Raw genomic sequence first — 11,468 nt, 5'->3', positions numbered from 1 at the left:
CGAAAAATAAAACCAAGATTATTTAGATGAATATTTTGTATTCCTTAGGATACTCAAGAATACTAGGCATATAATTTGTTACGCCATAACAATCAGTGGTGCTTGAATCAAAGCATGATAATCAGGTTTTTCTTCACATTTATATCGTAAAATATTAGCTACGAACCACAACGTGAACCATATTTGGTGAGTATAAAGCGGCTGGTATTTTACGATATAAATCCGTTAAGTCTGTTAAGGTTTATGTACCCTTCTGTAGCCATTTTTGTACGAATTTTTCAAACCTCAATTGTATCAAAACTAAAGATATAATAAACAATAGAGATAGGCCATTTAGTACATGTTCCAAGGGGAAAGTTGATGCAAAGCATTATGTTTTACTGTTTCATTGCATTTGATAGAAAAAGAGGACTTTATGGCAAATAAATCAAGATTTTTATAGAAAATCCACAGCCTTTAATATAGAGATTTTCGTTATAAAATTAGAAACATAAATTACTCACTTGATTTTCTATGATGTGCTAGTGTTTATTTTGTACAAAAAGTTCTAAGTAACCTCTAAATTCCAAAACACCTCGTGCTGAGTCACTAAAGTCGAGCGCACCCTAAAAGGTGTACTTGATTTTGGCCATATTTATACTTGTCTTAACCAATAACTACATTTATAAACTTGTTTAAAGGAAATTAATGCTAGCACTGCATGCAGTAATTCTATATGTATCAGTCATCAAATTACCAAATATGAGAGTACAATGATAAAGGCTGTCGATTTTCTATAAAAATCTTGATTTATTTGCCGCAAAGTCCTCTTTTTCTAATAAATGCAATGGAACAGTAAAAAATAATGCTTTGCATGCATCAAGTTTCCCCTTGGAAAATATAAAATGGCCTATCTCTATTATTCATTATATCTGCAGTTTTGATACAATTGAAGTTTGAAAAGTTCGTACACAAATGGCTTCAGAAGGGTACATAAACCTTAATAGTTTAATTCCTGGTTTTCTCACCACCCCTTGAACAGTTTTACTTTAAGATTGATTGATTGTTGGTTGCTTTACGCCGCATTAGCACAAAAAGGCTAAATCGCGGCGATTTCTTTTTTACTTTAAGTAAAGAAGCTTAATGGCTTCTCCTTTCAAGTTGAGACGTCGCTGATGACTTATCCATAGAGAGTTTGACGTTGCTGATATAACGTGTGCTATCGTCTCAAGGATGTATTTTATCTCATGAAACTTTTTAAGGTCACCAAACTTTAAGGAGTTTCTAGATTTCTTTTCTTCTAATTTGCGACCCAAATAATACAAATGTAAATATAATGTAAAAGTCTGAGTTAGTCTTTTCTCGTCATTTAAAGAGAATTAGTTGGTAGTTGAAACGATATAATGTCAATGGGTGTACATACATTGAAATTATTAAAAAGGTGACATTATTGAAAAGATCCCAGAAATGAAAAAAAAATTGGCTTGTAGTTTGAGGCTACATATGGTAAACTATCATGTATTTTAAGCACGTCTTATTTTCTTCTACCTTTAGGATATTGCTGTCTTATAAATATGTTTTATACCAACACGATTAATTATTTGATACAAAAAAGGTAATACAAATACGGAAATTACTTAGCATTGATGGTCATCCTTTAAATGTTACGCTCAACCTTTATAAAACACGGTCATCCTTTACAAATTACGGTCCTCTTTTTACCAATCACAGTCATCCTTGTAATATGTTACGGTCATCTTGAAAATATTTTATTGGCGATTTACGGTCATCTTGGCGATTTTTCAAATCCAATTTTCTGTTTTATACACATTTCTCGGTAGTAAATTGTGATTTCAGTGTAAATCTTTTGTAAATTTACATCATACCAATGTATGCTTTGCCAAAAAAATGATATAGCAACACTTCAACAGACAATAAAAATACTGACCTATTTTTTCATCCGACATCTTGGGGTGACCGTGAATGCAGTTGCGGTCATCAGCTTTACCCCAGTGATAAGGAGTTATTGCTCGTTAAAGTCAAATTTAACAATTTTCCGTTACCTTTTACAAAAGTCTTCTCCTGAAACAACTGAGACAAATGTAATTAAACTTGGCCACAATCAGCATTTGGGTTTCTAGTTCAAAAATTGTGTCCGATTACCCCCCTCACCAACCAACATGGCAGGCACGGCTAAGAATAGAACATAGGGGGGAAATGCAGTTCTTGACTTGTATCTCTGAAACTAAAGCAAAAGTAACAACGGTTGAATTATTTCATGCATCAATTGTAAATTAAAATATCAGTTGATCGAAACAGTCTCCTTGGAGCATCTTGTTCTATCTTACGATCATCTTTTACTAAGTGTTTCCGAGAGACTGAACCGTAGCCATCTGGTTGAGTTTGATTCCTCAATAGATGTCCTCTATACTGTCTGTTTAAGCAGTATTTACTCAACATGGAAATATTTTCCAATAATACGTCAAAGAAACTGGTCCGTATCGGAAATTTACACTTCATTTACACCTTAAATGCTGGTTTACTCAATACATTTCTAAAAACAAAATTCATGTAAATTGATACCCCATGAAATCCACAGTTGATGTTATTAATAAAAGTATACTTGTTTTTTTTATTTAGATTGATTTTTCATAGTGTGTCTTTCTATGTTGTGATGTTAAACTTCTGTTTCAGAAAAGGGAGAAGGTTATGCACCATTAACACGTTTAAACCCGCTGCATTTGTTTGCACCTGTCCTTGGTCATGTTGGTCAGGAATCTGATGTTCAGTGGTAGTTGTTTGTGTATGTGGTTGATATGTGTTTTTCGTTTTTCGTTTTTTAGCCACGGGGCCCGCAGGTGCCCATGTGAGCTTATGTCATTACTTGGGGTCCGTCGTCGTCCATGGTATGTCGTCGTAAACAAAAATCTTCTCCTCTAAAACTACTGGGCCAAATACCTCCAAACTTCAGCTAAATGTTCCTTAGAGTACCTAGTTTTTAAATTGTATCCGAAGTTTTGATCCATCGACAAACATGGCAGCCATGGCTAAAAATAGAACATAGGGGTCAAATGCAGTTTTTGGCTTATATCTCAAAAAACTAAAACTTTTAGAGCAAATCTGACATGTGGTGAAATTGTTTAATTGGTCAACATCTATCAGGCCTGAATATTTTCAGACGAATCGAACAACCTATTTTTGGTTTGCTGCCACTAAATTGGTAGTTTTAAGGAAATTTTGCAGTTTTTTGTTTTTATCTTGAATATTATTATAGAAAGATATATATATATATAAACTGTAAACAGCAATAATGTTCAGCAAAGTAATATCTACATAAAAGGTAAAATGAACATAATTGTCAACTGACCCCTTAAGGAGTTATTGTCCCTTCAAGACAATTTTACACAATTTGTTCATCAAGTTTGCTAACATTTAAAAATCTTTCCCTCTGAAATTCAGGTGAGCAATTCAGGCTCTTGAGAGCATTTTGTTATATGGATTAGACAGTTGGTTTTCCTGTTTGAATGGTTTTACACTAGTAATTTTTGGGCCCTTTATAGCTTGCTGTTCGGTGTGAGCCTAGACCCTTTGTTGAAGACCGTACCTTGACCTATAATAGTTTACTTTTATAAATTGTGACGTGGATGGAGAGTTGTTTCATTGTCACTTTTACCTCATCTTCCTATAATTATTAACATTTTACATTACTGTGTTATTAATGATTCGATTCATGCACAGTTTTGAACTTTTTGTCTGTTGTTTCTTACAGCTTATCATCTTCGCTTGCCAATGGTTACATGTCATATAAAAAAGGAGATGTGGTATGATTGCCAATGAGACACCTCTCCACATGCCCATTTCAACTACAAATATCTGGTAACAAGATCACAATTATTTGTTTTAATTTTACCAACAATTTCTTTTAAGATTGTACTCAGAATAGAATCTTGTATGTGTTATAATTGGACAATACAGGATTGCAATTACTTTTAATTGAAAGCTTATTCAATTTGGTGTAAAAAATCAAGAAAATCAAAATACTAGTAGCATTTTACAAATTATAGAAAATATGTTTCAAATCTGCACCTCAAGTTCATTAAAATTTGTTTTTTTTTCATTAAGCGAAAAAATTGTCGATTTTTTCAACTGCATTTTGATATCACCGTACGGCCTTCAACAATGAGCAAACCCAATAACCCAAAGTCGATCAGCTATACAACATGTACAAGGCAACGAAATAACAAATGGAAAACAATTAAAAAAAAACCCAACGGCCTTATTAATTCATGTACAAAAAAATAAATATGTATAGCATCAAAAATCGACAAAATCTGATTTACAGGCTTCTGACTTGGGATAGGCACATGCATACAGAATGTTGTGGGGTTAAAAAGTAAAATCACAAAAATACTGAACCTCGAGGAAAATTCAATCGGAAAGTCCTTATCACATGGCAAAATCAAATGGCAAAACACATCAAACGAATAAACAACAACTGTCATATTCCTGACTTGGTACAGGCATTTTCAAATGTAGAAAATGGTGTATTGAACCTTGTATTATAGCGCTAAACCTCTCACTCTCATGTTAACGTGATCCAAAACCTCTCCTAACCTGGGAAAGTGGCGTAACAGTACAACACTAATTGGCAATGAGACAATTCTCCACAAGAGACCACATTACACAGAAATGAACATTTTATTTTTGCAGTCGTATATTGGTATCACAACATCGTTTCATAATTGTATGCATCATCATTTTGTTTCTGGATAATTACTCAGTATAAGTTAATAGAAATCAATGAAATATAAACACAAAGGGAATGTTTGGATCGATTTTGGGGGTAATCGTGTAACGGTTCCAACAGTCTAGGAATGAGGGATCAAAAAGGGGCCCATATAAGCATTTTTATAATGGTATCATGTAGTCCTCGTCATCTGTGTCTTCCGAATAAGCATTTAGTTTCCGGACAAAAACTTTAAATTTAGTGAATGGACCTCTTTAAATTTTTACCAGAAGGTATGATACCACTAAAGGAAGGTTAGGATTGATTTTGGGGGTTATGGTCCATATAGTTAAGGAAAAACAGGCCCAAAATAAGTATTTTTGTAGTTTTCAAACAATAACTTGTGTTTAAGTGTACGAATCTCTTTGAAATTATACCAAAAGTTTCAATACCATCAAGGGATGGTTAGTAATGACTTTAGGGGGTTATGGCTCAAAACTTTTTGGAATTAGGTGCTAAAAAGGGGAATTAGGACACAAAAGGGAAAAAAAAACTAGGTTTCCTGGGCAATAACTTTAGATTTAGGGAATGCATCTCCATAAATTTTTACCAGAAGGTTCAATACCACTTAAGGAAGGGTTGGGATTGATTTTGGGGGTTATGGATTCAATAGATTAGAAATTGGGGGCCAAAAATAAGCAGTTTTTTAGTTTCAAACAATAACTTGTGTTTAAGTGTATGAATCTCTGGTATAATACCACCGATTTCCATACCATTAAGGGATGGTTAGTTATGACTTTGTGGGTTATGGCTCAAAGTGTTTTGGAATTAGGGACAAAAAAGGGGGGAACTAGGTTTTTCTGGTCAGTGGACAATTAAGACAATTTAAAAGCAGTGTAAGGAAGGTAATTCAAAGACAGTTAACATACAATGTTTGAAATTCAAATTTTGGAAAGTTTGAAGAAGAAATCTTTAATTGCACAATATTGCATATAGATTTGTAAGATCTTAAATAATAAAGGCAACAGTAGTATACCACTGTTCAAAATTCATAAATCGATAGGGAAAAAAATAAATCTGAGTTACAAACTAAAACTGAGGAAAACACATCAAATATGAGAGAACTACGACACAACAGGAACACAACAATAAAATGTAACACACACCAAAATGAACTATAATATAACAATGGCAATTTCCCTGACTTGGTACAGGGCATTTTGAGATAAAAATGGTGGGTTGAATCTGGTTTTGTGGCATGCCAAACCTCCCATTTTAATGGCAATGTTAATTAAAACATTAAAATGACAACATTACATGAAAGGACTACAATACAAATAAATGGGAGAAAATATAGGACAGAGAAACAAATGATTAATAGCCAACAACAGGTACCTGGTTAAACGCTCCACGTCCACACAAGACTAACCAGCGACACCCAGATGAAAAAAGTTAAAAAGCCTAAACAACATTTTTTTTGGTGATATTTTGTCAAGAATTTGATCACAATCCAAATTCAGAGCTGTTTCAAGCTTGAATGTTGTTTCCATACTTGTCCCAACTGTTCAAGGTTCAACCTCTGCAGTCGTATAAAGCTGCGCCCTGTGGAGCACCTGAATCTAGTTTCCAGACAATAACTTGTGGAATAGTGTATGGATCTCTCTGACATTTTACCACAAGTTTCCATACCACAAAGTGATGGTTAGGATTAGCTTGGGGGGAGGAGGTTATGGCTCAAACCATTTAGGAATTAAGGGCAAAAAGGCGGAAAACAAGGGTTTCCTGTTTAAATGACAATTACCTAAGTACAAAATATAATTTAAAAGCAGTGTAAGGGAGGTAATTCAAACATTACGATTTTAAATTATATATAAAAAAAATGTTGTATTGTCTTGAGGTGATAAGCTGTCAATTTATTTTTAGAAATGCTGATTAAGGTATATTAATTTTAGCCAAAAAGAAAGGAGGTGGGGCGTCAATTCGTAACAGCATAGTGTATTGCACAAAAACAAAAAAAAAGTGGTATTTTTAAAAAAAGACGTATTTCATGTTTTGTTCGTTGATCGCAAGCTAATTAAAGTTTTATTTTACGAAGTGTAAAGCATCGTGACATTAACAAACAATGAAAACAGAGAACATGGAAATAGATATCAAACCAGGATTTTAATTTTATACGCCAGACGCGCGTTTCGTCTACATAAGACTCATCAGTGACGCTCAGATCAAAATAGTTAAAAAGCCAAACAAATACAAAGTTGAAGAGCACTGAGGACCCAAAATTCCAAAAAGTTGTGCCAAATACGGCTAAGGTAATCTACTCCTGGGGTAAGAAAATCCTTAGTTTTACGAATAATTCAAAGTTTTGTAAACAGAAAATTTATAAAAATTACCATATAATTGATATTCATGTCAACACCGAAGTGCTGACTACTGGGCTGGTGATACCCTCGGGGACGAAACGTCCACCAGCAGTGGCATCGACCCAGTGGTGTAAATAGTTATCAAAAGTACCAGGATTATAATTTTATACGCCAGACGCGCGTTTCGTCTACATAAGACCCATCAGTGTCGCTCAGATCAAAATAGTTAAAAAGCCAAACAAATACAAAGTTGAAGAGCATTGAGGAACCAAAATTCCAAAAAGTTGTGCCAAATACGGCTAAGGTAATCTACTCCTGGGGTAAGAAAATCCTTAGTTTTACGAATAATTCAAAGTTTTGTAAACAGAAAATTTATAAAAATTACCATATAATTGATATTCATGTCAACAGAAAGTGTGACAGATAAGTGGATTGAAATCGGAAATTCCCTAATCACATGGCAAAATCAAATGACAAAACACATAAAAAACGAATGGACAAAAACTGTCATATTCCTGACTTGGTACGGGCATTCTAAAATGTAGAAAATGGTAGATTGAACCTGGTTTTATAGCGCTAAACCTCGCACACATACAACAGTTGCATCAATTTCCGTTATATTGACAATGATGCGTGAACAAAATGTCACAAACAGGGGTACAAAAACAACACAGACCCTACAAAAACTAGGGGTGATTTCTTGTATTCCGGAAGGGGAAGTTGATTCTGCTCCACATGTGGCACCCGTCGTGTTGCTCATGTTGTTACAAAGCCGGTAAATAGTCTAATTCGGTAGGTCACATTCGTGAAAAGGAGATAATAGTTACAACATAAGGAACATATCCGATATCATCTGTATAACGAATATTTCTTGACGATTGACGATCAACCAACTCGTGATGCTGTCCGTAATATTTACGAAGTGATGATAACAACTTCACCATTTGGATCTCCTGGGTTTAAAAATAAAATGGTCACAATTGGAACGGTTAAAATCATCTCTTTTGTCGTAAAGTGTTGTTTGCAAACGACCCTCGTAGTCAATTTCTAGATATAAGTCCTAATCAAATGGCAAAATCAAAAGTTAAAACACATCAAACTAATTGATAACAACTGTTATATTCCTTACTTAATACAGGCATGTTCTTATGTAGAAAAATAGTGAATAGAACCTGGTTTTATAGCGCTAAACCTCTCACTTGTACCGTATAACGCCAGTCTCATCAAATTCCGTTATATTTTCAACGATGCTTGAACAAAACAGACATATTGTTAAAATAGTAAAAATATGGGTACAGCAGTCTCGAAAAACGAGAAACACTTCTGAACCACACCAACAAACGACAACCACTAAACAATAGGGTACGTCTCCCTTAGGACGTTATTCACAGCAACGTAAATGAAGATATGATAGAATAAAACGTCCATTGAAGTGAACACTTATTTTATTTGCAGTGTTAAATTTCCTGTTAATTTTTTTCTTACGTTACCGAATGACCAAAAGTTTCGAGCCCTTGGATTTGTATAATAATAAATATTTAATCATTCATAGTTGTAAAGAATTATGTCCCCTGACTTTATAAAATCGATCATCCAATTCCAGAGAAATATCTTGTGAAGACTGATTGAGGTATGCGTTTTGTTTCAATGTGTCTCTTTTAAACAATAATAAGCAAACAAACAAACAAACACGTAAACACACAGGTACACTGTACATTATTTATCTAGAGTTTGTTTCCATTTAAATCTTTTTATCAACTTTCGTTTTGTATTATTTACCTGATATGTTTAAACATGTCGAACGTGTTACTATATTTAGCAATGTATATCTAACGTGACCAGTTATCGTTCTTTTCCGAATTTGATTTGCTGTTGCTATTAACCTGGTTAAATGACATAATTACGAAAAAACGTTTCATAGTTTATAACCGTTCTCCCATTTTTTGTATTGTCGGTTAAACTCCGCCCAGTCAAGTGAAATAAATCGAGTAATACTAAGTCAGGAAAATGGTCATTGTTATATTATAGTTCCTTTCTCTCTGTGCTACATTTTAGTGTTGTGTTTCTGTTGTGTCGTAGTTCTCCTCTTACAATTGATGCGTTTCCCTCAGTTTTAATTTGTAACCCGGATTTGTTTTCTCAATCGATTTATGAATAAAGTCAACAGCGGTATACTACTGTTGCCTATTAATTCCAATTCTGACTGAACAAGCCAGTGTATCTCTACACCACGCACACCCAAAAAGGACGACCCAGGATGGGAACCGGGACCCCTCTTTTTTGGGGAAAAGTTTAGTTGATGTTATAGGGAATCACTGAAGGATTACTGGTACCTCCTCTTATAAAAAGTTCTGGATCCGCCACTGCGATCAACAAAATAAACTTCGCACACCCCCTCCCCCCTTTTTGAAGTTAAATGGTTGATCCCCTATACTTTCCTGGATTTCAAATTGCTGATTTGTTTAGCACTCCTACAGAAAAGCGCTTTAAACGCAATAACTTTATAAAATGTAATATTTATTTCTCACATATGTTGCAGGATCATGGCCAGTAGTTTAAATCGTTGTGAAATCTATGATGATCAGATTATCAATTCATCAGAAGTTTCGTGTTCCGAAGTAGACCAAGGGCTATGTGGAGATGGAAAAGAACCCCACAATATTTCAAAGGGAACAGAAAACTATATTACTAGTTCCATTTGGGAAAACAAGTTACCAACCGAAGTCCATCAAATTTCAAAGGTTTGCTTAAAACATAATGAGACATACGAGCTTTTCTGTATAAAACACGATTGCCCATGCTGTAAGAAATGTGTGAAGTCTCACAACGATTGTAAAGGTTTAACCGATATTAATGAAATCATAAAACACGTCAAAACATCCAACGCCATCAGCGAAATCGAACAAACCCTACAGGAAGTTGTTGAGAATATTAAACGAATCAGTTGTAACCGGGAAGACAATTCAGTATATCTACAAAACAAGAAAAGAGAAATTGAGAAAGAAATAAAACAAACCAGGACAAAGATAAATCTTCACCTCGATAAACTTCAGGAGGTTTTAACGAAAGAATTAATGTCAACAGAACAAAAAGAAAGTAGCAAAATTCGACAACTGCTGACAACTCTGACAAAGAAAGAACAAGAGATGTCAAAATATCAAACAAACTTTGCTCATATAAAACAGTATGGATCGGAGCTTCAAACTTTTTTGTCCATGAAACAACTCGAAAAAGATATTGCAGTCGAAGAAGAATTTATTCAATCTCTAACCAAAGATAGCATCACGAATCAAGTCAATATTTCATTCCGAATTAACAAGTCGTTGCTGGAAATCACAACCAGCTTGCAGAGGTTTGGAGATATTATTGTCAGTTCTGATAACTGCAATGTGTTAATTAAGAAACGGAAAGACAGAAAAGCCCAGATTATGGTAGTCCCTCTTCCAACCAGACATATTGATAACTTAACATTGACTTTACAGAAACGTATCAGTACAAATATGGCAAATGTCAAAGGTTGTTCTATGCTCCCTGGTGGTAGAATGGTGTTTTCCTGTTATTCCAAAAGCAAAATAGGAGTATTCAAATCAGACGGATCCGTAGATTTTGAAATAAATAACGTCGGTGATACGTTTGATGTGGTATTTATCGGTGATGACTCTATTGCTGTTACATCTGGGGAATCATTTAACATAAATATAATCGACTTAAACAAACAACAACTGACTAAAACAATAAAAGTAAAGTCAAACAATGACGGTGTGGCATACAAAGATGGACATTTGATTTATTGTTCCAGAAAGAAAGGACTGAAAATGATTAGTCTAAGTGATGAATCCGTTACCAATGTTACCAAAAAAACAATTCCTTGGCAGGCTCATGTGACAACATTCGGTGATAAACTGTTCTATACAAACGATATCAAACACAGAGTTACATGTTGTGATTTTCATGGGAACATACTGTGGAAGTTCTGTGATACACGTGTTCTGCGTGAACCGTGTGGCATCTCTGTAGACAATGATGGTAATGTGTTTGTTGCCGGTTATCGTTCTGGCAATGTGGTTGTCATTTCTCCTGATGGACAGCACCACCGACAACTTATATCTCATGACGATCAACTTAAATACCCACAGGGTCTGCACTATGACACATCTTCCAATACACTATTAGTGGCAAATTACCAGTATAACGCGGTCGTGTATAATGTTAAATGATAAAATATTTTAGTATAAAACTTGCATAACAAACAGTTGCATTGTTATGGATAACTGACTAGATTTCAAATGAATAATTTGTTTTGATCTGATTATGTACTTTGAAAGGAAATGTATTTGCTATACTCATATAAATCTTCATCTGTAATGACAATTATCATATTTGAAATATACTTTGTCAAAGAA

The 11,468-nt window shown here is 34.3% G+C and overlaps 1 protein-coding gene across 1 annotated transcript; it reads left to right on the top strand.

Annotated features, from left to right (window-relative positions):
* Nucleotides 1-8,635: 8,635 nt before the first annotated feature.
* Nucleotides 8,636-11,468, top strand: LOC134686776 (uncharacterized). The gene is made up of 2 exons (XM_063546528.1): nt 8,636-8,695; nt 9,605-11,468. Exon 2 carries the CDS (start codon nt 9,609-9,611, stop codon nt 11,280-11,282), a length of 1,674 nt encoding a protein of 557 aa, XP_063402598.1. The 5' UTR covers nt 8,636-8,695; nt 9,605-9,608; the 3' UTR covers nt 11,283-11,468.

Source organism: Mytilus trossulus, chromosome 10 (assembly GCF_036588685.1).
Source record: "Mytilus trossulus isolate FHL-02 chromosome 10, PNRI_Mtr1.1.1.hap1, whole genome shotgun sequence".
In the NCBI taxonomy this organism is placed as follows: Eukaryota; Metazoa; Mollusca; class Bivalvia; order Mytilida; family Mytilidae; genus Mytilus; species Mytilus trossulus.
Note: the sequence above shows the minus strand (reverse complement) of the source record. Positions and strands in the feature narration are given on the sequence as shown.

Coding starts and splice junctions, on each gene's coding strand:
- LOC134686776 (XM_063546528.1), top strand. CDS start 9,609: ATGGCCAGTAGTTTAAATCGTTGTGAAATCTATGATGATCAGATTATC.